Source organism: Phascolarctos cinereus, unplaced genomic scaffold, assembly GCF_003287225.1.
Source record: "Phascolarctos cinereus isolate Bilbo 61053 unplaced genomic scaffold, phaCin_HiC Scaffold_3;HRSCAF=262, whole genome shotgun sequence".
NCBI lineage: Eukaryota > Metazoa > Chordata > Mammalia > Diprotodontia > Phascolarctidae > Phascolarctos > Phascolarctos cinereus.
In genome coordinates this window covers 227,564,145-227,591,155 of record NW_027555736.1, presented here as the reverse complement: position 1 = coordinate 227,591,155, position 27,011 = coordinate 227,564,145, and the positions used below count along the sequence as shown (strand labels likewise).

At 39.2% G+C, this 27,011-nt stretch overlaps 1 protein-coding gene across 2 annotated transcripts in view; it reads left to right on the top strand.

Annotated features, from left to right (window-relative positions):
• The first annotated feature begins 1,927 nt into the window (after nucleotides 1–1,927).
• The window catches only part of YLPM1 (YLP motif containing 1), a 60,441-nt gene continuing 35,357 nt past the window's right edge, over nucleotides 1,928–27,011 (top strand). The window contains exons 1-4 of one of the 2 annotated variants that reach the window (XM_020986286.2): nucleotides 1,928–2,926; nucleotides 15,369–15,605; nucleotides 18,703–18,882; nucleotides 19,742–20,805. In XM_020986286.2, coding sequence (XP_020841945.1) covers nucleotides 2,057–2,926; nucleotides 15,369–15,605; nucleotides 18,703–18,882; nucleotides 19,742–20,805 — 2,351 coding nt within the window. In that variant the 5' untranslated portion in view covers nucleotides 1,928–2,056. The remainder of the gene's footprint in view (nucleotides 2,927–15,368; nucleotides 15,606–18,702; nucleotides 18,883–19,741; nucleotides 20,806–27,011) is intronic. The other variant, XM_020986285.2, reaches the window with a different exon arrangement.

The following is a 27,011-nucleotide window of genomic DNA, read 5'->3' as shown; positions in this document are numbered from 1 at the left end:
CATTGAAGTCTCCAATCCATTATCAAGGCAGGAGTTTGGTTTGGGGGGAGAGGAAGTTTGTGGGTTGAATTTATTGAGAAAGTAGGGAGAACTGAATGTGGTGGTGGTGTAATCCTTGCTACAAGAGGAGGCTGAGGCTAGTAGATCTCTTGAACTCTGGGGTTCTGAGCTGCAGTAGGATTAAAGCCTATTGGCTGTTCAAATTATGACTAGCACCAGTGTGGAGTCCCCAGGATTAAAGGGTCTAAGGAGAGGCAAACTGATTCAGGTCAGAAATGGAGTGGGTTGTCATACAAATTTAGAGTTGAGTCTGGATGAATAGCATACAGCAACACTAGCATGTGCTAAAACGGTTTAATGATACTCACATCCAAACACAGCATAAGAGGTTACGAACAGATGTACGGCAATTCAGTTAGGATAGAGTTGCCAGTGACCTCCTGACTTAAAAATTAAAACCATTTTGAAAATTTAGAAACTAAAAGAATTTTAAAAAATCAGCACACTGCCAGCCCGTGGACTGCAGACAGAGAGCTTTCACAGCCAGATGGGTCCCACAGGGTAGTAGCATGCAGGTTGGTGAACTCCAGCTGAAGAGACAGAGCCACTAGGGGCCCAGGTTTACATAGGGTATTCATACAAAAGAACTGCCATGACAGCCGTCACCTCACTGGTGGTGTGACAGGGTTAGAGAATATGAGCCAATAATAAAAGCAAGGTTTCTAAAGATTAACCAAGAAGGCTTACTCAGGATGAAGAAAGTGAAATTAGAATTGTGCTGCATCAGCAAACTTGTAAGGAGCTCAGAAGCTGGTTCTAACTAGAATCAGCTGCCATTATATGCCTTAACATATCACTGCTGTATTAAAGTATTCACAGGTTGAATCTTCTGTGCTGGTCAATAGTAGAATTACGCCTGTGAGTCACCACTATACTCTCAGCTTTGGCCAGATAGGGAGAACCAAGTCTCAGGAAAAAAGAAAAGAAAGAAAGAAAAGGAAGGAAGGAAGAAGGAAGATGACTTGGGGGTAGGTAGACAACAGCCACCATGATCTGTATCCTGTAATAAATTTAAATAGAACGAATTTCAAAGGAGGGGAAGTTGCTGAGTGATGGTAGTAAAGAGTGTGTCTGGAAGTGTCCCTGGGGAGTGATGGTCCCCTCTAGGACCAGTTTGGGTGGGGGAGAGGGGAGAATATGAATGAACACACAACCAGGGGTGGAGAGAATGTCAGGGACGCAGGGTCTTCAGGAGGAAGCCAGATTTCAATGACAGCAAGTACATGGAAGAAGTATCCAGAATGGAAGAGATCCAGAATGAAAAGTAAATTTGCTCCTTTTTGAAAAAGGACCTCCAGAAGGTATAGGGCAAAGGGTGAGCAGAGTTGGAATGGGACACAAATTGGGGTTAGAGATAAAGGAATGAAAAGTGAGGACTGGAGACTGTTCACTTAGGTAGCCAAGAGGGGTAGCTAGGTGGTGCAGTGGATACAGTGCTGGGCCTGGAGTCAGGAAGACTTATCCTCCTGAGTTCAAATGTGAGTTCAGACATTCACTATCTCTGTGACCCTGGGCAAGGGGCAAGTCACTTAAACCTAACACAACTCAGTTTCCCCATCTGTCAAATAAGAGGAGTAGATTAGATGATGTCCAAGTTCCTTCCAATTCTTGACCTTTGATCTTGTAACACGGACCACATCTTCCAGGGTAGCATGGTATATAGCATGTGATTCTATGGCAACGTTCCACAGCCGGAGACAATTTCCGGGCCTGAAGAAAGATGGCAACCAAGAGTCAACACAAGACAGGGCCGCTCTACCTTGCCTTTGTTCTCCTCTCAATGGTTACTGCGCAAGCGCATTGGGCTAGACCCCGCCCCTGCCTTCGCCTCTGCGGTCGCGGGAGAAGGCGTTCGGCGCCTGCGCAATTGCGCCCTCCGTTTACACGCTCCGGGGCCTGGAGACGCCGCGAGTTCCGGCTGTCGCGGCGGCTGCAGACCTCTGGGTCGGTTGCGACGAGTAACGGCGCCGGGGATCGCTCTGCCCCCTCCTCCGACATGTACCCGACGTGGGGCCGGTATGGCGGGGCCAGCCATTACCCGCCGCCCCCGGTGCCTCCGCCGCCCCCGCCCGTGGGGCTCCCCGAGGCCTCCCCGGGGCCCGGCGGCTACTCGAGCGCGGCGGCGCCGACGGCCCCTGCCTCCTCGGGCTTTCTGAGCTTCCGCGAGCAGCACTTGGCGCAGCTCCAGCAGCTGCAGCAGATGCACCAGAAGCAGATGCAGTGCGTCCTCCAGCCCCATCACCTGCCCCCGCCGCCCCTGCCGCCCCCTCCGGTCATGCCCGGCGGGGGCTACGGGGACTGGCAGCCGCCGCCTCCGCCGATGCCCCCGCCGCCGGGGCCGGTCCTAAGCTATCAGAAGCAGCAGCAGTACAAGCACCAGATGCTCCAGCAGCAGCACCGAGACGGGCCCCCTGGCCCAGTACCCATGGAGCTGGATTCACCTCCCGAGTCTCCCCCAGTGCCCCCCGGTTCCTACATACCCCCATCCCAGACCTACATGCCCCCCAGTCAGCCTCCGCCCTCTTATTTCCCTCAGTCCTCATCCCAATCCTACCTGCCACCGGCTCAACCATCCCCTTCCCAGTCCCCACCTTCCCAGTCCTACATTGCACCTTCCCAGTCTACCTCTTCCTATTCCAGCTCCTCTCAGTCTTATTTACCCCATTCCCAGCCTTACTTGCCCCAGTCCCAGTCATCTCCTTCCCACTCCTCTCAGTCCCATTCCAAATCACAACTGGTTCCACCACAACCCAGCCCTTCTGGTACCAGTACAACTGCCCAGCAAGAGCCATTGGAGAGTGGTGCCAAGAACACAAGTGCTGAGCAGCCAGCCCCTCAACCAGATCCTTCCACTATGACCCCACAGGTAAGCATTCATGTTGGACAGAGGGTTTGCCAGTTGGGGATCTTAAAAGTCACTTACGAAAAAAAAGTTCCTTAATGGAGCATGCATATTTTGGAATCTGGAAGGGTCATTTGTGATTAGTAGGATTCAATTTACTAGGAATAAATCCAGAGGATTATGAAAGTATAAAAGGTCTAACCTAAGCATACAGACAAGGAAATAATCAAGGTTGCACAGCCTCTTCTCTGCTTAAGAGAGGTATTTATAGTTTATAAAACAGAGTAAACATTTAAAGAGGTTTTAGATGCTCAGGATTAGTGAGATGAGTAAAGGATGACATCTCAGTTAAATTTAAAATTTAACTCTTTAAAAAGTGCTTCTACTAGGCTCAAATTTTTTGGTAAATATGATGTCCTTTCCATAATAATTTAAACCAACATTTCCATCGAAAAGATAAAGAAAACTGGTTTGTGTTATACTATGAATATGGTTAGTATTTGCCTAATTTTAACTATATTTTTTAAATTAATTTTGAAAGCCATTTGTAGCTAAACAATATAAGTTCCTAACTAGGGTTCTTTTCACTGCCCAGTTCTGACTGGTTTTGGAAAATGAGGGTTTTCTTGAATAGAGTGGCCTCGTTTAAGAGTGGTGATTGTTTTATATTTGAGAGCTCCTTCCCATGTGACACTTGCTTTGGAGTTGCACAGGTTTCTGTCTTTACATTTGACCTTTTTGAGGAATCAGTGGCTCATAAAATTAGTTATGAACTCATACATTTTTTACTTGGCAACAGTAGATGAATTCCATCTTGTTGACTATTAATAATTCAGTTGAATTCAACAAACATTACCTTCTAGACTAGGGAGACAAAAAGCCTGCCCTTAAGGGGCTTGTATTTTACTAGGGTTAGAGTTGGAGGAGTACAACCTATGCACAGATAAGTTAATACAAGGTAATGAGAGAGAAAACGCTAATGAGTGGGAGTGGGGGGTGATATTGAGGATATGAGAAGGTTTTGTAGATGATGCACTTGAGCTGGACCTTGACGGAAGATAGGATTTTGAAAGGCAGAGATGAAGGGAAAGGTGCATTTCTAAATATGCACCACAGCTTGTGTGACTACATGAAGACAGGAAATGGAATGTCAAGTAGAGAGAACACTTAGTATTCCTATTTGGCTGGAATAAAATGAAATAGGTATAGGTTGGTGCTAATAAGGTTGTATTTTATCTAATAGGCAATGAAGAACTGCTGCTTTGTGAAGGAAAAATTGGTGATGGGGAGAAATTGGAGACAATACTAGTTCTGGCCAGAGGAGATGAGCCCACAAACTAGGGTGCTAGCAATGGAGAAGAAGGCAAAAGAAGGAATGGGACTTAGCAGCTGGTTGGCTTGGGGAGAGATGGTGTTGGGTGAGAAAAGAGAGGAGTCAAAAATAAATCTAGCATTACTGACCTGAGTAATTGGGAAACTGGTGATGCCGTCTATAGAATTAGGGAAGTTTGAAAAACAGGCAGGCTTAAGGAGGAATATAATGAGTTTGGTTTTGGACATATTGACAGAATATGATATCTAGGTGGAGGTGTCCAGGAAGCAGTTGGAATTGTGGTACTAGAGTTCCTGAGAACTTGCACAGAGATGACAATTAACCCATGGGAGTTAGAGGGGTGTCCACCCCAAGCCTGTGAAGACTGCCCCTGGCAGAATGGGAAGATGAGAGCAATTTGTTCCAGCAACCACGAAGGTGGCTGAAACAGGCATTGTGGAGTGCTTAGAGCTTCATCAGACATTGAAGACAACAAGATCATCCACTACATCCTGGGCCATCGCCAGTCTTCTTGACTTTTGTCTTACCACTAGACTTAAATGGCTTAGAAGAGAGAATGAAGTCGACAGCTTGGTGTAACTCTGCCTTGCTTATTAAATTCAATTCACGAGCAAGTCTAGACATCAACTGTGATGTCATTGGTCCTCTTTGAAAATGAAGGACAAACAACAACAACCCAGGGCAAGCCACTTTACCTCCTCTTGGACCTCAGGTTCCTCATCCATAAAGTGAGGGGAGTTGAACTCTTTATCTTTAACATCCTTTCCAACTGTATGTTTATGATCATAAGAACCATTTATGAAAACTGGAGGAGGAGAGAACATTCAGAGAGGAAGGGCTGGTTGTTACTGTCAAATGCGGCAGAGTACTCTAAAAGGAAGAAGACTGAGAAAATGCCATTGGATTTGGTAGTTGAGATCATTAATAACTTTTGAGAGAACAATTTTAGTATAGTGGAAGGTTTGAAAGCCAGGGTTTGGGAAGTAAGGAAGTGGAGCCTTGAGTATAGACACCTCTTTCTAGGATCTGGCAGTGAGTGAATGAGGAAGGATATAGAACAATAAAGTGAATAGAAGAAATGGGCAAATGAAGGCTTCATTAAGGATGAATGAGGCTTGAGAGTGTTTTTAGGCATTGGGGAATGAGTCAGTTAAGGAATGATTTGTGATAAGAGAAGGAGTGATCAAAAGGGAAGATTTCTTGGAGGGAATGAAATCAAGGACATGAATAGAGGGGTTAGTATTGGCAAGGAGAAGAGAAGGGGCTTGAGGAAAGGGACAAGATTCAGAAGTCACTGTAGGGAGAAAATGATTCAGGGAAGAATAAAAGGATTGGCCTGTACTAGCAAGGAGTCTACTAATATTGGATACTGCATTAATTTGTATTGGACTCAGTCGTTATGGTTGTTTGACTACTTCTCTAGCAGTATCAGCAGCCCAAGAAGTATGAGCAGAGAAGGCAAGTGGTAGTGGTGGTAGTGGTGGCAGCAATGGTAGGGTGACTTGGGGTTGAGGATGGCTTGGTATGAATTGTGGAAGAGCAGAAGAGCAAGGGATTCAAGGGTAGAGGATAAATGCATAGTTTAACTTGTCCAAACTATGATGGCAAGAAAGTGAGCCTAGAGTAAGGATGAGAAGGGAGAAAGTGCGGAGATGGTGTTGGGACTAAACGTGGGGATAAGGATGAGTAAAGTAGGGAGAAGTAAAACAGTGGGAGAGATGAAAGGTAAGAAAGGAGACTATCAGAAGCTTATACCATGAAGTGATAGTATTATCTGTTGTGTGCCCGTTCCTGGGAGTGGCTGAGGTAAGGTGAAAGGGAGGTAGGTCATTGGAGTTGAAGAGTGACAAATTGGGGGGACCAGGATATTTAAAGGGACGTTATGTCCACGTTAGTGTGGATATCGTAGTCCTCAAGTGCAAGGACAGGGGTTGAGGTGGAAGGAAGACTGAGCACAGGTACTGAACTTCTTTTAGGAGGGAACCTCCTACAATGGAAAGAGGACCTGGGTTTAAATCCTACTTCTGATGTTTACCAGCTGTATGAGGTTGGGGAAGTTACTTAACCTTCCTGGGCTTCAGTTTCCTCATCTGTAAAATGCAGGGGTCAGACCAGAGGACTCTGAGGTCTTTTCTACCTATAGAGAGCTATGATCCTATATTTCTATGATCCTTGAAAAAGGAGGAATCAACTCAAAGGCTTGTAGGTGACTGCAACAAATAAACAGACAAGTTGATATAATTGTTACTATTCTTTGTAGGATGGCTGAATCATTGTTACCATTCTTTGAAAACTGGTACTTTGTCTAAGGTAAAATAAGTAGATGATGCCTGTTCATGAGATTCCCAGCTTGGCTCACATCACTTAGCTTCTCTTATGAGGTCTAGTTACTAAACTCTGAACCAGTCTTTATTTTAATAAGACAAATGTTTGTTTGTTAAATTAGCAACCAGGAATATAACTAATTCACTTTTCTTCAACATCTGTTCTTTGCCCTGCTCTTCAAAGGATGAAAATAGTAGGAATAACCAAATATAGCTACAACACAGAATATTCATAAAAACATCATAACTGTTTTCCATGTCAGCATCCTAGAAAAATTGAGCAGCCATATTCACTTCTTCATCTCCTTGTTCTCTGATCACTGTTTTCACCACTATTTTGTATCAGTCAAATCCTGTATTTTAAAATTTATTTTTAATGCTGTGATAAAACATTTGTAAGGGTAGATGCATCTGGCTCCTCCTGATCAATTGTCAGTTTTTTCTTGAGTCCACTGTGGATATATGCTTTCACTGTGTGAGGGGTAAAAACCTCTGTTAGAAGATGAGCCACCAGATGTAGATATTCTGAGACCCCACATGCCTCTTACTGTTTTTGCTCATAATGTATATGAAAGCCACAGCAGAGTAATTGGACATTGCTTCACTGAGCTTGGACCCTTCAGAGAGACCCAGGAACCCAAAGTCTCCTGTGACTTGTTCATGAAACAATGCTGGCTCCTTTGATCACTGATTACTTTTCTAAATGTTAATTAATGATTTCTTTAGTCTCTTCTAGAATCTTCTCAGGAAGTGAAGTTGGGCTTATTGGTCTATAGCTTACAGCCTATTTTCTCTTATTTTGAATGTCAGGGCATTTGTAAGTTTCCAGTTGTGGTGGTACATCTCTTGTTCTTGATCTTTCTTCGTTCAGCAGTCACTTCCTCTAGTTTTTTCGTTTCTTGAGCATGTAGATAATCTGAGCTAGATGACTAAACCAGCTTGGTGATATCTTCCTATCCCCTTATATATCTTGGGTATCACCCTTTCCCCTGCTTTAGCCATTTTTGTTCTGTCCATTCTCATCCAAAGGTCATTCTCCTTTGCAGAGAAAAAACCCTACAAACGAAGAATCAAACTAATCTGCCTTCTCTGTCCAATGTGATCCTTAGAACCTTGAGCAGCAGTTTTATTTATCTTGACTGGCTGTGCAGCTCTTTAAACTATCTTTGGCTCTCCTGACCCTGTGCTTATAATACTACACCTTGATTTACGTTCTCTTACTTGTGTTTGTTTCATTCTTTTGTACGTTATCTTGAAAAGATCTCAGGTGTTTGAATTCTGTGTGTCCATTTTAGTCACTTGAGACAACTCCCTTTTTTTTTTCTCATAGAAAATTTTTCTTTGTATGTCTTCAGAATTTTGTTCTTAAGAATTTTTCATTCCTTCTATGCTGGCTTCCGCTGCAGAATTTTAGTCCCTGGGATCCTTCATGTCAGTTCTCTGAATCTTTTAAAATCTACTTTTCTAAAAATCTAGGGTATGTATTGGACTATACCCAGCTTTCCTCTCCTTTTTTCTTAAACTTTATGAGGGAATATTTTCCCCCCAAGGTTTCCATAATTTGCCCTCTAGGAACAAGGTCCTTTGCCATATTGAGTGTCAGTTCCAGAAAAAAAAAATTTCCTTTTCTTTTGGAAGGGTAAAATTATCACTACGGTAAGTCAAAAAGATAATAACTGTACTACTTTTGGCAAATAGAGAAGTCCAGCAGATACTGGTATCATTACAATTCCCAGTTACTAATATATTTTATACATGTGCTATTTCTTGAACTTATTTATTTCCTCTTTATTTATTTATTTATTTATTTTTGATTTTCAACAATCACTTCCAGAAGGTTTTAAGTTTTACATTTTCTCCCCTTCCTTTCCCACCTCCTTCCCCAAGATGGTGTGAAATTTGATATAAGCTCTACATGTACATTCCTGTTAAATATATTTTCACATTAGTTGTATTGTAAAGAAGAATTAGAACCCATAAGAGGAACCACAAAAAAAAAAAGAAACAAAACATTAGGAAAAAAAGAACAAGTAGTGTGCTTCAATCTGCATTCAGACTCCATAGTTCTTTCTTTGGATGTGAATAGCATTTTGCATCATGAGACCTTTGGAGATGTCTTAGATCCTTGCCTTGCTGAGAAGAGCTGTCTGTCAGAGTTAGTCATCACCCAACATATTTCCTCTTTTTGTTTCCCCTATTAGAATTTGAGCTTCTTACATTTTAATGGAGGAGGCAGAATGTGAGTAGGGACTATTTTTTTTAATAATTAATTTATTTATTTTTAGTTTTCAACATTCACTTCCACAAGATTCTGAGTTCCAGTTTTTCTCCTTCCCCTCCTCCTATTCCAAGATGGTGTGCATTCTGAATATCCCTTCCCCCAATCTGCCTTCCCTTCTATCCCCCCCATCTCTTATCCCCTTCCCCTTCTATTTTCCTGTAGGGCAGGATAGATTTCTATGCTCCATTGCCTGTATATCTTATTTCCCAGTTGCATGTAAAAACAATTTTTAACATTTGTTTTTAAAACTTTGGGTTCCAAATTCTCTCCCTTCCTCCCTCCCCACCCACCCTCACTGAGAAGGCAAAAGACTCCATACAGGTTATACATATGTGGGACTATTTTTTGTATCCTTAGCACTTTGTACAGTGCTTGGATATACTAAGCACTCAGATGTTTGTTGAGTGACTTCTCTTAGATGTTTCACACAGATCAGAGGTTGAAAGGAATGATGATTGACTGTCTCTTGTTGTTGAGTCATTTCAGTTGTGTCCAACTTTTCGTGACCCCATTTGGGGTTTTCTTGGCAAAGATACTGGAGTGGTTTGCCATTTCCTTCTTCAGCTCATTTTACAGATGAGGAAACTGAGGCAAACAGGGTTAAGCGACTTGCCTAGGGTCACACAGCTAGGAAGTGTCTGAAGCCAGATTTGAATTCAAGTCTTCCTGACTGCAGACCCGTCGCTCTATCGTCTGTGTCACTTAGTTGCCCTAGCCTTCTATTAGTTGGGGGGAAGATAGTACTAGAGGTAAAGGAAGAATTTAGGTAAGACCAACAGTTACCTCAGGGATCAAATATAAAATCCACTGGCTTTTAAAACCTTTCATAAGCCAGCCTCTTCCTGCCTTTCCAGTCTTCTTACACTTTACTACCCTTCAAGTATTCTGAGATCCAGTGACACTGGCCTTCTCACTGTTCCTTCCACAAAGCATTCCATCTCCCAGCTTTATGCATTATCATTGGCTGTCCTCCATGCCTAAAAGGCTCTCCCTCTTCCTCTCTGCCTCTTAGCTGCCCTGACTTTCTTTAAGTCTCAGCTGAAATTCCCTCTGCAGAAGACTGTCCTAGCCCCCCTTAATGGTAATACATCCCTGCTAAGATTACTTCTAGTTTACTTTGTGTATATCTTATAAGTTCTTACGTAGTTGTTTGCATATTGTCTCCCCCATTAGAATGTGAGCTTTTTGAAGGCTTGGCATAGTGCTTAGCACCCAGTAAGCACTTAATAAATGCTTGTTGGCTGACTTGAGCAGACACTCTATTAGCTTACATTCATTACTTAAGCAAAATGAGAGTGAAGTTTTCAAAAGATACGAATAAACATGAGAAGCAAGATGACATAATGGACAGAGAGGAAAACTCGGGTACTAGTCCAGCCTCTGATGCATACTGGATGTGATTATAGGCTAGTATTTAATCTTTTCCCTTAGATTTTTTAAATGCGTGGGAGTTTTGTACACCAGTAAAATCATAGATTAAGACAAAGCAAATTCAAGACAGGCATGTATTGCCATTCTCAAGAGTTAGCAATTTTACCTTTTTAATGCTTTAGCGTTAAAAATTGAGCACTAAAGCACATTATTTAAGAAATTGTGGTTAGCATATTTACCCGTGGAAAATCTGTTACAGGAGGATTGAGGGCGACAGTGTGGTATAGTGGTCAAGAACATTGAATTTGTAATCAAACGACAAGGGTTTGAATTCTTACTTTGTTATTACAACCTTTGTGACCTTTAACCTCTTGGGGCCTTGATTTCATCATCTTTAAGTTTGAGGGGATTATACTATTTATTTCAAAGGTTTCTTTCCACTTTCAATTCTGTGATCTTAAGACAAGGAAAGGAATCAAGAAAGAGTAGCACTTTAGTTATTAGGGCAAGATTATTGGGGAAGTATTTCTGTTTAGAATCCCCACATTGGTGTCATTCCAACTACAGGTTCCCCTGTGGTTCTCCTGGCACAGTTCCTCTGAAAGACCACTTATAATTCTAACCCATTAGAATTCCAATGTCTTCTGAACATATAGAATATTTGCTTACAATTATTCCAAATCAGAGTGTGCAGTTTATAGCCTGGCCTCTTCTGTAGAATCTCCCAATGGATTAAGTTTAAGAATAGAAGTACAAATGTAAATTACAATTTTTTTATTTCTTTGTTCTTTGAAATATTTAAAAATTGGGCATTTAATAAATTTAATAAATATGGCCTTATAATAAATTTGCATTATCCAGCTGTGATCGGGATGTAACCAACATCAGAAACAGATACTTGCCTTATCAATAGAAATGACATTAAAGGAGGTGTTTTACCATCAATAATCACTGGGCCTGACTTAGGGCTGAAATCTGCATATGTTGTCCATCCCTATTAGAATGTAAATTCTTTGAAAATAGGGAGTGTCTTGCTTTTCGATTTGTATCACCAGCCCTTAGTACAGGGTATTGCACATAGGAATTGATTAATAAATGCTTTTTCATTCATTCCTGGAGGAGGCAGCTTATACTAATTCAGTGCTTTTTTAAAACAAAATAGAAATTATACATTTCCTTGTCCTGAAAGTATTTTTATAATATTTTTAGATAGAGTTGTATAGTAATAGCTAGCATTAATTGAGTGCTTTAAGGTTTGCAAAGCCCTTTATAAATATTTCATTTTGTCCTCATAACAACCCCGAAAGAGGTAGGTAGATAATTATTATCCCCATTTTACAGATCAAGAAACCAAGGCAGACAGCTATTAAATGATTTGCCTAGTCACACAACTAGTACGTGTTTAAGCCTGGATTTGAACTCAGGTCCACCTGACTTGCAAGTCCATTACTCTACACAATAGGTGCTTAATGATTGTTTCCTAACAAATTTGTAATTTGGTTTTATGGAAAAAAATTTGGGGGCGGTAGTTAGGGGCGAGGAAGTCATATTTGTGTCAAAATAAGCTTTCTATACTTCTTTAATGTTCACTTAGATTGGTGTATATGTGTACATACACATTTTTCTGGATGTCTTTTTTTTTAGCATCACCATAGTTTCCTCTAGTATCCCTCTTCCTCCTCCTTAGCCTCCCAGAGGACCATCCCATATAATAAATAGCATTTTAATTTTTATTTATTTATTTATTTATTTATTTATTTATTTATCTATTTATTTATCTATTTATTTGTTTGTTTGTTTTTGCTTTTTGTTGAGGCAGTTGGGGTTAAGTGACTTGCCCAGGGTCACACAGGTATGAAGTGTCAAGTGTCTGAGGTCATATTTGAACTCAGCTCCTCCTGACTCCAGGGCCCATGCTATGTCCATTGCACCACCTAGCTGCTCCATAAATAGCATTTTTAAAAGACAAAATAGAAAAAGAAGAGGGAGAAAATCAGCATAACTAATTGAAAAAGGCTGAAAATATGTGCAATGTATGCTTGTGGATCTTTAAAGTGGTGGAGTGAGAGTGTCTTGTAGTTCTTCTTTGAAGCCATGCTTATTCTTTATAATTTTACAGCACTTTATTTTTGGTAGTTCTTTTCATTTATATTGTCATAGTCATTGTCTATGTTGTTTTCTTGGCTCTGCTTCATTTTGCATCAGTTTATGTAGATCTTTCCTTGCTTCTTAGTATTTGTCACATTCGTCGTTTCTTACAACACAGTAATATTCCGTCATGTTTGTGTACCCACAGTTCATTTAGCCATTCTCCATTCAGTAGGCATCTACTTTGTTTTCAGCTCTTTGCTATCATGAGAAGTGGTGCTAAAAATATATTGGTGTATAATGGGTACTGTTTTATCAGTGGCCTCTTTGAGGTATAAGCCTAGCAATCAAATCTTTATGTCAAAGGGTATGGACATTTTAACCACTTTTTAAACATAATTCCGTATTGCTTTGCGAAATGAATTGTACAGATTCATAGCTTCACCAGTAATGCACTAGTGTGACTATTTTCCCAAAGCCCTTCCAACATTGCCCATTGCCATCTTTTGTCATCTTTGCTATTTTGCAAAGTCTGAGGTAAAACTCAGCGTTTTGATTTGCATTTATTACTGATTCAAGTTTTGTTGTAAATGTAATGCGTGGGTTATCACTTAAGTTATGGTTTTCTTATTGTAGATAAACTAAGATTTCATGTGAGATAGAACTGGTTCAGTGTATAGGACACTGAATAGGAATTCAGACCTGGCTCTTATTCCTATGATTTTGAGTAATTTTGAGTGCACTTAATAGTGCACAGTTTTTGAAAATTCTAATTATGTGATTCTGACAAAAATTGGAATAATGTTTTAACTTTTCTCTGAGGAAATTTTTGAAGGAGAGTGTCTTATCATTTTTTGACTTACAACCATGTGTTGACTTTCCTATCATTGAATTGGATGATTCTTATCCAGTGAGTTAAACAAAAACAGTATTGAGAGCCCAGCAAGGTTCATGATATTAGGTCTATGTCCTTCTCAGACCTGTAACCATTAATCTATAAAGAATAGCCTGCATTTTTATACCTTTTAGTGCTGGTCTTGGAATTGTATATTGATCTTTTTTTCAACTTCTGACAGTATTTGAAGGGTTTGTTGATCTTTTGAGTTGCTGGATGAGTCTGTTTTCTTTCTCTTTCTGTTCTTTTTTAAAAACAACACTTCATTGATGGCATTATCTTTATATCCTCGTCATTGCAACACCCTCCTTCTTCAGAGACCCTCTCTTGAAACAGACAAACAGTTAAGCAAACACATCTCATCCAATGACTGCATCTGCATGTTGTTTTTGGATAATTATTTGAAGTATTAGAAGAAAGTTAAAGGTGTGTTATAGTGAACGTTGGTTGAATGATTGGTGAACATTATGAATTTTATGCTTGCTTATTTGTAAATATACTATTGTGTACTGAAGTGTCTTTTCACAGGTCAAGTTGAAAACTCTTTCTTTACTAAAGTCCTCCTCTGATGCCTTACCCTGGCTTGGTAGTGACCAAGGGCTCCGAAAGCTCTGGCAGCTGAGGGCAAGCTGTAGTAGGTCCTGCCCAGCTGGAAAGTCTTCAGGTATTTGCCCCCATTGGTGACTACTTGGTGATTGTCAAAGGAGGTGAAGTTTGAAGTGGCTCCACCACCAGGTGGGATTCATAGTGATAAACTTTTTGGCTGCCTACTTGAGTTGCTATTTTCATTCATAGAAGGAGTACCTATAATAATGAAATCACAGATTCTTAAAAATTTGAAGTAAGGCATGGACTACACTTCAAGGTGGAGGCACATAGGGAGGTACACTATTTTTGTTTCAAATCAACAAGCATTTCTTAAGCATCTTCTGCATTCAAAGCAATGTGTTAGTTTTGGGGGCTGGAAGACCAAGGAAAAAAAAAGTAACTCCTGACTCCAAGAAGCTTACATTGTTCTGAGAAGGTGCAATGCTTACACAGAGAAGTAAGTCCAAGATAATTTAAGGAGGCAGAGAGTGAACACTAAAAACTAGAGGCATAGGGATTAGCTTCATTGATGAGGAAATATGAGAGTTGAGCCTTGAAGGAAGAAAAGGGTTCTGAGAGGAAGGATACTGGCTGTACAAATGCCAGAGATCAGATTCAGGAAAATGGCTAGTTTTTATTCTAGTATGGCTAGAATGCAGGTTTTGCAGGTTTTGTGCAGGGGAGCAATGTTAAGTAAAGCTGGAAAGGTAGGTGGGAGCCACATTGCAGAGGGCCTCAGTTGATGGGTTGAGAAGTTTGTATTTTATGTTGGAGGCAATAAATAGGGTGTTTTTGAAGCCTTTGAGTTGGGGAATGGACTATATAGAAAGATTCAGCACTATAGAGAGGAGAGATAGTTCACCACGCAGGCTCTTTGTGCTCAATATTATCCTTGGCACCAGTGGGGATAGGAGGTTGTAGAGGGAAGGGTGAAGGTACAGGCATAAGTAACTTGCATTTCAATTGGGAATGTATGATTAACAGGCCTGAAGCAATCAGAGAGCAATAAAAGAAAGTGTTAAGTCTGTGGTAGGACTATCATTGTAGTAAGTTCAGAGAAAGGAGAGATCACAAGGAGATTGGAGTGCTTGAGAAGCTTCATGAAGGAAATGAGATTGATTATGTAATGTGCATAAACATGGAGTAAAGATTAACCCTTAGTGAATGTTAAAAGAGAATCACCAAGACTGTTTCTGATCTGTCATCCAACAGACCAGTCACACTTCTAGGTGAATCAGATGGCAGCATGTGCTTTAAAAAGAGAGTGAGGGAGAGGAGGAATGGATGTGGAAGAGGTGTTGACTTTGTATGTCCCAAGGGTGTTTTGTTTGTTTTAACTTCTCACAAGAAGGAGGGATTGGAATTATTGCTCTAGCATGTGGTTGAAAAAGTGTACAGATACCTAATTGTCTCTTTCATGCTTTGTTTTTGTCCTTTCTAAAAAAGGCAGGCAGATAGACTGTATACACACACACACACACACACACACACACACACACACACACACACACACTTTGTTTCCCTCAACTCTTTTTCAAGGGTAAGTAGCTTATACAAGTGATTCTCACAAATGATTTCCTTTGTAGGAGCAGCAGCAGTATTGGTACAAACAGCACTTGCTTAGCCTGCAGCAAAGGGCAAAAGCACATGCACAGGGACAGCAACCACTAAAGGGCCCTGGAGCAGTGAAAGATGCACCAGAGCCATCGAAAGAAGAAACTACAACAACCAATCAAATACCTGAACCTCCTCCCTTTCAGGATCCCCCATTACTACCCCCAAGTGAAGAGGTTCCACCTCCTCTCCCTCCTGATGAGCCCCAGGTAAGCTATACACTTAATTCCTTGGCATTAAGTAGGGATTTTTTAATTAATATGCATGCTGCATGTGTATAATATTGGAGAGTAAAGTGCCAAAAGAACAATATATGCCCTGACTTTAACAATATAAAGTTAGAAATTAAAATTAAAAAAAGGAAAGAGCAAAACAAAACCCTTGTAACATATCTGCATAGTCAGGCAGGACAGATTCCTGCATTGGCCATGTTCAAAAAATATATGTCTCAGTCTATACTCTGCGTCCATCACAATTCCAGCAGGAAATGGATGGTATGCTTCATCCTGGGTCCTCTGGAATTGTGGTTGATAATTGTGTTGATAGAGTTCTTAAGTCTTTCAGAGTTATTTGTTTTTGTGGTGTTGTTATTGTATAATAAAATGCTTTCCTAACAATAAAAAATGCCAATGTAAAGACAACATTACAAAGCAAAAAACTCAAGTCAAATACAACAGATCATGTTAGTACCATACTATCAGAGTTGAAATATATGTCCTTCCTTTTCTATTTATAACTGGCAAGCTATAAAATTGAAAAGTGCTATCAGTTCTAAGCATGTTAGTAGATGATTTTACTTAATTGAAGGGAGGGGGATAAACAGGGGAGCAGGTAGTTTGGATTGTTTGGGAAGCATCTGTTATCTCAAAACAAAACGTACCATGGCTAAGAAATACAGTGGTGGGTCAGTGGAATAGGATAAATATGCAAGACACAGTAGTCAGTGTCTACAGTAATCTCTTATTTGATGAACCCAAAGCCCCAGCTTCTGGGATAAGAACCCAGTGTTTGAAAAAAACTGCTGGGAAAACTGGAAAAGAGTATGGCAGAAACCAGGCATAGACCCAGATCTCATACCATATACCAGAATAAAGTCAAAATGGGTTCAGGACTTAGATATAAAGGCTGATACTACAAGCAAACTGGGAGAACAAGGAGTAGTTTATCTATCAGATCTCTGGAGAACAGAAGAATTCATGACCAAACAGGAGATAGAGAACATTACGAAAAGCAAAATGGATCATTTTGATTACATTAAATTGAAAAGTATTTGCACAAACAAAGCCAATGCAACTAAGATTAGAAGGAAGGTAGAAAATTGGGAAAGAATTTTTACAACCAGTCTCTCTGATAAGGGCCTCATTTCTAAAATATATAGAGAATTTAGACAAATTTATAAGAATACAAGCCATTCCCCAACTGATAAATGGTCAAAGGATATGAACCGACAGTTCTCAGATGAAGAAATTAAAGCCATCTATAGTCATATGAAAAAATGCTCTAAATCATTATTGATTAGAGAAATGCAAATCAAAACAACTCTGAGGTACCACATCACACCTATCAGATTGGCCAACATGACAAAACAGGAAAATGATAAATGTTGGAGAGGATGTGGGAAAATTGGAACACTATTGTTGGTGGAGTTGTGAAATGATCCAACAAATCTTGGGGAGCAATTTGGAGCTATGCCCAAAGGGCTATAAAAATGTGCATACCCTTTGACCTACCAATAGCACCTCTAGAGCTGTATCCCATAAAAATGGGAAAAGGACCCACATGCACAAAAATATTTATAGCAGTTTTTTCTGTGGTGGCAAAGAATTGGAAATTGAGAGGATGCCCATCAATTGGGGAATGGCTGAGCAAGCTGTGGTATATGAATGTAATGGAATACTATTGTGCTATAAGAAATGATGAACAGGCTGATTTTCAGAAAAACTTGGAAAGACTTGTATGGTCTGATGCTGAGTGAGGTGAGCAGAACCAGGAGAACGTTGTACACAGTAACAGCCAGGTTGTGCGATGACTAATATTGATAAACTTAACCCTTCTCAGCAATACAAGGATCTAAGATATCTCCAGAGGCCTCGGGATGGAAAATGCTGTCCACATCTAAAGAAAGAACTATGGAAGTCGAATCGCTATCACTTATTTTTACCTTCTGTTGAGTTTTGTTTCATCTTTCTGATGGTTCCTCCTATTGGTTTTAATTTTTACTTACAACTTCACTAATGTGAAAATGTGTAATGGGAATGTAAATGTATAGCATATATCAGATTGTGTGCCGTCTTGGAGAGGGTGGTGGGGAGGAAGGGGGAGAAAAATTTTAAACTCAAAGGCATATGGAAGTGATTGTTGATAAATCAAAATAAATTGATAAAATTTTAAAAAAATAAATTAAAAAACTCTAAATTCTTAAAAAAAGAAAAAAACAACCAAAAACCAAAAGCAAAATGTACCAGCCACAAAAAAATAACCTTTTAGAGAAGAATGCATGACTAGATCCATCACTATCTAATAGATTAAGGAAAGTATTTTTTCTCTTAGCTTAGTTTTAAATAATAGAACCTACACTATGTACTGTAGGGATATTTGGGTAGTTTATATAAAACCATTTTTCAAAGTTTGAAAGATGTCAAACATTATATCCTTTTTTATTTCATTCTAAGTAATTTCTAAATTATTTCATATATGGCAGTATGTTCTTAGCATTGCAGTAGCATTAAGGACAAAGTATTGGTTCAGGAAAATGAGTAGAAACTGTACTAATCCAAAGGTCATAGTTCCTCCAAGAAGCTTGAAATAAGAAATTTTTGGAGTATAATAGTTTCCTGTCCTCATTTGTTATAAAAGTTGCAAAAAATAGAAAAAGAAGGATCATAATTCTTTTCAGCTTTTATATAGAGAAAAAGTAAATATATAAATATACAGGTTTTCTCTTTGATGAAGAAATGAGGATTCTAATAATTATGAGAATAACTACTCCCATGTTTGTGATTGATTATGGGCCTCTGTGGGGTAAAGGAATTAATGTTTATCACATACTTGCCATGGGCCAGGCGTTGTGCTCAGCTCTTTACAAATATTACTTTGTTTGATCCTCACAAGAACCCTGTCAGGCAGGTACTCTTATTATGGAGAACCTTGAAGTTGAAGTCCTTCTTTGCCATTTCACATGCAGCCAAATAAATTGTAGGGACTTATGGCTCAATGGGAAATTTTAAAATACTATGCAAGTTTCAGGGGCAGGGTGTCGGGGAGGGGTGTTATAATAACCTTAACTTTGTGTTCTTTTTTCTTCAGTCTGAAGAACCTGAAGAAGAGGCCAGGTTAAAACAGTTACAGGCTGCAGCGGCACACTGGCAGCAGCAGCAACATCACCGAGTTGGCTTTCAGTATCAGGGAATAATGCAGAAGCATGCCCAGCTACAGCAGATCCTGCAACAGTACCAGCAGATCATTCAGCAGCCACCACACATGCAGGTTACTTTCTCATTAACTAATCAACATAAAGGATATGAGCTTCATTCCTGGGGACTGAGATCACAGAATCATTGGATTATAGATTTTAAACATAAAGGAAGCCAATCAGCTTGTTAGTCTAACCTCCTTATTTTGTTGATCAGGAAGCAGAGGCCCAAGAGTAGTCAAACTGTGATTTGAGCCTAAGTGCTCTGATTCTAAATCCAGCTCTTTCCCTATAGTACTATGCTTTTTCTTGTTCAGTTCTTTCTTTGTGAGATATGGAGAGCACCACAATTATCAGGTGAAAACCAGCAATTGCGTCTTCTGCAATGGTTTTCCACTTGCTTGGCACTTGCTCCTATGTATGGGAGAGTTTCTGATCATTGCAGTAGAACTTGAAGGCCCCATGGTGGTGCTGTACTATACAATTTCTTGTTCAGTACCAGACTCAGGGGGTCAGATAGTGGTCTCTAGCTGTTAGAATTATCTTAGGAAATTGACTTAAACCCAACTTTCCTGTATTTTCTCTGGAATCCTACACAAAAGCACCATAAAAGGAGATAAATGTTTACTTCTTTTAGTCAATTGTCAATATATTCAAAGTTCATTTCATTGAGGAAGTAAATATTTCCTTTAGTGATGTTCTGCTTATTTGGTTTTCCTGAGTGCGTAGTAAATGGACGACATGTTAAATAAATTATCAAAAGGAAAGAAATGATTGTTATTTAAGTTAATAAGCATACTTTTCTAAAGCTTTGGTTTTTGTCTCTCCCATGTACTTGGAGTCTCTTGATTACAGCAAAGCCTCTAAGTCTTAACTGTTTTAATCGAGTGTATTATGAAATTGCAAAATTATTTTTCTCTCTTCATTTTATAGACTATGTCCGTAGATATGCAGCTGCGGCATTATGAGATGCAGCAGCAGCAATTTCAGCATCTTTTCAAAGAATGGGAACGAGAGTTTCAGCAGTGGCAGGATCAGCTCCATTCCTATCCTCACAAAGATCAGCTTCAGGAGTATGAGAAGCAGTGGAACTCATGGCAGGGACATTTAAAAGCTACTCAGGCCAACCTTCAGGAGAAAGTGAACACACTTCAGAATGTGAAAAATCAGTATATGGGAGGCATGACAATACCGCCTCCGTTTGTTCCATATTCTCAAATGCCTCCAGCAATACCAACAATGCCCCCTCCTGTATTGCCTCCGTCTCTATCGGCATCATTACCACCACCGGTGATGCCGCCTGCTCTGCCTGCCGCAGTGCCACCGCCTGGGATGCCCCCACCAGTGATGCCTCCTCTGCCAGCATCTGTTCCCCCACCTGGGGTGCCTCCATCTCTGTCTTCAGCTGGACCTCCACCCGTTCTGCCTCCACCATCTCTGTCTTCAGCTGGACCTCCACCCGTTCTTCCTCCACCATCTCTCTCTTCAACAGGGCCTCCACCCGTTCTTCCCCCACCATCCCTTTCCTCGACAGGAGCACCCCCCGTATTGCCTCCTCCGCCTTTGTCGTCAGCAACACCCCCTCCAGGAATGCCTCCCCCAAATCTCGCTTCAGCAGTTCTCCAACAAGGGTTACCCCCTCAACTAACTACCACGTCAGTTCCACCAGCTGCAAGTTCTCAAAGCTCAAAACCTCCAGACAAACCTAGACCAGCACTGCTTCCCACTCCCATATCCTTTGGTTCCCCTCCGCCTTACCATCCCCCAGTAAAATCATCCATGGGCTCTTCAGAACAAGTGAACTCTAAAGCTCCTTTGCCGTTCAGTTCTTTCTCATCGGAACAAGGACACATGGAATCCAAAATTCCTGCTACAGGATCTTCACCTGCTTCCAACCAGCCTGGTAACACAATTAAAGACGCACCAGTGAGATCAGGTGGGCTGCTTCCGGATCCTCCTAGAAGTGCTTACTTGGAAGGTCCACGAGGAGGTCCTAGGTATGTCTGATGCTTCTTTGCTGATTACACTTTGTATAGGGGCTAATGTTATTAAAAACTCCATTAACATAGTTACAATATGTACTTTCTGTTGGGTGGTTGTTGTTTTTTGCCTTTGAAAATTACTGATTTGACTAAAAGGAAAAAGAAACTTCCATCCAGATTTATAGTGGAGTTCTATAAGATATAGAAAGAGCAACTAATACTTATTCTACGTAAATTATGTCCAAAAATTGAGAAAAAAACACTACCAGACTCCTTTTTTGAGATAAATATAGTCCTATCATCCAACCTAGTGAGAGATAAAGCAAAAAACAAAGCAAAACTATTGACCAATATTAATGATGAATATTTATGCAAAAATTTTAAATAAAATCCTAGAAGATTATAGAACAGTATAGCGAAAAATAATTCCACTGTGACCAAGTTGGACTTATACCAACAATGCAGTGATAGTTTAACATTAAGTAAACAACATAATCATATTTAAAACAAAAGCCACATGAATTATACCAACAGATATAAAAAATGTTTTTGATGAAGTACAACCCTTATTATAAAAAAAAAATCTTAAATGGTAATATCAAAATAATAATAATGATAAAACCTTTAAAGGGGTAGGCACAGAAGGGTACATATCTAAAACTCAAAGTTTGCTGTGTTTGCAGTGAGTAAAACATTAGAACTGCCCCAGTCAATACAAGAATAAAGCAATGGGTGAACACTTCTTGTGTTATTATTTGAAGGCACTTATAGAAATGTTAAGACTAACAAGAGGAAAGAGAAATTCAATGCACGAACATTTGCAAAGAGGAAAATGATTTATTTTAAAACCAACAGGGAATCAAATAAACCACTTGAGACAGTAGTTTCAGTAAAGTAGAAAGTTTCAAAATAAATTCACAGAAAACATCAGTGTGTCTGTGACAAATAGGACAAATTCTTTTTAGTAACAAAATCTAGGAGGGAATAATAGAAAGGGAAATGCCATTGAGAATAACTGTAAAAGATAAAAATGTCTAGGAGTTTACCTGTGAACACACACTGAAGACATAAGTAAAATTGCAAAATGCTTATTTTGGGGGGAGACCTGAAAAACTCAACTTTTTAAAGTGTTTGTTGATTTTTGTTTTTATGTCATATGTGAAGAATGTTGGAATTTTTTATTTTTTGAGTGAGGCAGCTAGGGATAAGTGACTTGCCCAGAGTCACACAGCTAGAGAGTGTTTATGTGTCTTGAGGCCAGGTTTGAACTCAGGTTCTCCTGACCCCAAGGCCTGTGTTCTCTCCAGTGCACCACCTACCTGCCCGAATGTTGGAATTCTATTGAGAATTGTTCATCTGTTTTACTTTATCCATTGGGAAATGGCTCTTTGTCTCTTACATTTGTCTTCTCTGTGTAGTTTGGATATCTTACCTTGTCAAAGATAGTAGATACAAAGATTTCAAGATACTCTTTATAAAACTAAAGAATGACTAAAAATTGGAGGAACATTCATTGCTCCTGTTTGGACCACATCACTGTAATAAAAATGACATTGCTTTCTGAATTATAAATTTAGCGTTATGTCAATCAAGTAGATGAGATATATGTTATAGAGCCAGACAATCTAATTCGTTTGGAGTAACAAAAGGTCAGAAATCTCAAGCAAAATAAAGGAAAAAGTAGGAAGGAAGGAGTTGGGGTGGTAGTACTTTCAGAGTTCAGGTTATATTATAAATTATCAATCATCAAAATTATTTGACACTAGTTAAAAAGTAGGAAAGTAGATCATTGGAACTAGCTAGATAAGCAAGGACAGAAGCCATCAAATTCAGTAACCAGGCAGCAAATAAACCTGAGCATATTAAATACTTGAGAAAGAACTCAGTATTTGGCGACTACTGTGAAAAGTGGGAAATAGTTGACAGAAATTAGTTTAAAATAACAGCAAAACATTTCAGAACTATGGTTAAGGGAAGAATTATTAACCAAATGAAATATAAAAGATAACAAAAGGAAAAATTATATAATTGAATTATATAAAATTAGAAACATTTTTATATGAATCCTGTTACTACATGTGGGATGAGAAGGGAACTGTTAGTTAACTAGAGCTATAAATGATAGACCAAAGTATTTTCCTATCAGTTGGGGAAAATTTTTTGCTTCAGATATCTTTGATATGGATCTGATACCCAAGGTATATGGGAAATTGTTATTGTCGAGTCATTTCAGTCGTGTGTGACTCTTCATGACCATCTGGGCTTTTCTTGGCAAAGATCCTGGAGTGGTTTGCCATTTCCTTCTCCAGTTCATTTTACAGATGAGAAACTAAGGCAAACAGGGTTAAGTGACTTGCCCAGGGTCACACAGCTAGTAAGTGTCTGAGGTCAGACACTGAGGTAGACTTAGATCTTCCTGAGTCCAGCCCTGGTGTCCTATCCACTTTGCTACCTAGCTGCCACATATAGAGAATTAACACAACTCTAATAATATAATAATAGCTGACATTTTTATAACACTAGCTAACACTTGTATAGTACTTGCTACATGCCAGGTACTTTACAATTATTATCTCATTTGATCCTCACAACAGCCCTGGGAAGTAAGTGCTACTGTTATTATCATTTCCATTTTACATATGAGGAAACCGAGGCAAACAGATTTAAGTGATTTGCTTAGGGTCACACAGCTAGTCATGTCTGATGTCAGATTTGAACTTAGTTCTTCCTGACTCTAGATCTTGGACTCTATTGCACGACCCGGTTGTTCTTGGCACTATAAGGCAACTTTCTAACTTTTCTAATAGTAAAGGTGTAGGCCTGCATCGATAAAGAAGTTTATTCACTGGGAGTTATTTATATCAGTAAAATAAAACATATGGTCCAGAAAAAAATAAAGACCTTACCCCAGTGAACAAGTGGTCAAAGGATATAAACAAACAATTTCTAAAAGAGGAATTGCAAAGCTTTAATAACCATATGAAAGATGGTTCTAAATCACTGAATGGAAAATTAACACAAATGCAGAATTAATGCAAAAATGAATACAAAAATCTGATTTTTCAATTCACATTCTACAAATTGGCAAAGATGGCGAAAGATAGAAAGACATTGCTAGAGGGGCTGTGGGAGAGCAGGAATATTATTACTCTGTTAATAAGCTGTGAATTGGTCAAACAATTTCCAGTTTTGGAAGTAATTTCAGATTACACTAAAGAAGTGTTTAAAATGCCTTTTGAGCCAGAGATCCCACTGCCAAGCTTATATTCCAAAGATATTAAAAACGTAAAGGTCTCATGTATACCAAAAAACTGACGTTTTTAGCAGAACTTTTTGTGGCCTCGAACTAGAAACAAAAGTGCTCGTTGATTGAGGAAGAGCTAAACAAACTGTGGTACATGAATGTAAAGCAGGAGTTTCTTAGCTTTTTTGTGCGTCAATGAAAAATATATAGAATTACAAAGAAAATTAATTATGTTGAAATAGAATTATCAAAATATTTGTAAAAAAACCAAGTTCCTGAATCGCAGGTTAAGAGCCTCTAAATGTAAAGGAGTAGTACTATAGAAAGAGTCAATGTGAAGAATTCAGAGAAACATGGGTAGACTTCTGAACTGACACAAAGTACAGTAAAAAGAACCAGGAAACAATATGGTATGGCTTACAGTAACCAAGGTGGAAAATGAATGTTGTGTGGTTGGAATGACCGAGGTTCATCACAAAGAAGCGTTGATGGGCACGCTCCCCTTCCGTTGGTGCAGAGGGGCAAGACTGTGGGCGTGGAGCATGGCCCACGCTGTCACTTCATTGTGCTTTTGCTTAGTTCTGCTGCTTTTGTGAGCTTTAAAAGCCTTGTTATAAGGGATGTTTGGGGCGGTAGAAGGGATCCACTAAGAAATGAACGTGACCTAATAAGCTAGAGTAGAAAGAGCACTCCATGGCTGTTCCGTTAGAGCACCTGAGTTCAGAGTCAGAATGGACTGAAGAGATGTTTACAGGTGAGGAGACTGACGTAGAGAGAGATGAAGTTATTCCCCCTGGGTCTTATAGCTAGCAAGGGCCCCAGAGGCACTTGAACTCAGGACTTCATTACTCCAAGTTAAATATCCCATTCTCTATGCCATATCATTCTGCCTCTTGCCATTTAATATCTGAATGACCTTGGGGAAGTCACTTAAAATCCCTTGGCCTCAGTTTTCTCATTTATGAAATGAAGGGGTTGTACTGCGTGGTTTCTGAGGTCCCTTCCAACTCTAGAGATATGACTTTCTGGTCTTAAATAAAAATTAATTGATAAAAAGAAAATTACTAATTTTTAACTATCAATATTATTGCTTAAATATGAAGCTTATGAAATGTATGAGTCCTCACCCTCCCCTATGATGTTAAAATCCCTGTAAGTTTGCTATCTGTCTTACAGGTAGGCTGTTCCATGGCAGGCAGAATGACATAGTTGATAGAGAGCCTGCTTTGGTGTCAGGACACTCTGGGTTCAGGTTCTACCTCAGGACACCTCTGTACTGGCTCTGTGACCCTGAGCAAGTTACTTAACTTTTCAGGCCTCTAGGGGACTCTCTGTAAGGCCATAAACAACTGCAGGATGGCAGCTGGTTTTCGTTCCTTTAGGAATCACAGCAGTAATCACAGCCACAACTCCAGTGGGTAAAGAGAGTATAATACTGAATTACAATATTCATATTCCTTTATCACTTTTTAGTGTCAAACACACAGCTAGAAAATCCATCGTTGGCTTGCCTGATTTCTCCTGACCGACAACAGTGACGAGGGTGGAACTTTGACTTAGTGAACTTATTCTGCTTCATTAATCAGGAAAACATATCTTCTTCTTTTGAAACCGTAGTTTTCATTTAGAAAAGGGGAAAACCACCTTTTGATTTGGAATAAATATTTATAAATAAAACACTTTTTAATTTTACCTTTCATTATTTTTGTCTTTTACCATGTTGCCATTTCCTGAACTATATTGCTTTTGCCCAACTAAACCTTTCCTAGTAATAGAATCAATTGAAACAGACTTTATCTGAGAGTGTATATAGAGTTCCATATGTGTGACCTGCACCTTTAGGAAAGTGTTTTGATTGTCTCTTTTCCAGGACCAAAATTAGTCCTAAGCCTGATTATAATAGGATATGAAAAAAAAGTTTTTCTTCTCTGTTCTCCAAACTAGAAGTTTTAATTACTTTCATTCAAGGTCTGTTTAAAGTACAACTTTTAAATAAGATAATTATTTGAAGCACAATATGCATTTTATATCCAATCATACTCATAGTTTCTATGATTAAAGAACTCTCAATTTACACCTCTTAAGTGTCTTCATCATGAATCCAGGGTCATATCAGTTGTATTTTAGTTTCTATACGCTCATAGCATTTTAGATGTGGCCAAGGCCCTGGAGATCACCTAATTGTGCAGTCCCTCTGAAGCTTAAAGACTTGCCTTAGTTCTTTTAACTTATTGGTAGTAGGTGGAATGCTGTGACCGTAGCCTGCTTCTCTGAATTCTTCTTTTACCATTCTACCACATTACCTCTCATGAATATTAAATTGTATTTGAATTGCCTTTTTCTTATCATAAGGACTCCCTGACAGATCCCACCTTTGTAAAATTCTGACCCTACAGAGTAACATTTCTTTTATGTGGGATAATCATGTTTGAAATTTCACCAAACAGATTCTACTTTAGAGAGAGCCAATCTATTATAAGTCCTGAAACAAAGTAACATTTTCTTTCCTTTCAGTGTAATATAACCAACTGAAATATTATCTATCCTATTCCTTGTCCCTTTTTCTGAAAGTTCTAAACTACATATATAAAATATGACTCCAAAACTGTCTCCTTAACCTTTTCTTTGAAATAACATCCCAAATAAAACCTTAATGCTAAACTACTGACATTTTTATTTTTAAGAACTAATAATGTATCATATTACTAAAAGTATGAAAAATCATGCAGCTTTTAATTCTCACTTGTTTCTTTTCAACTTGAGAGACGTTGCTAAAGATGAGTCACATGGTGGCTTTGGAGACTGTTACTTCTAAAATGAAGACTTTGCTGTCATTGTATATAAATTGTATTCTCTAAACTGTTCCTTTTTAATTATTAGCATGCTTTGTAAACCATAAATTTCTATATTGTTTAGTTATTATTTGTATGCATAATGATGATATTTATTTCCTAGAAAACTGGGTGATAGTGACAGG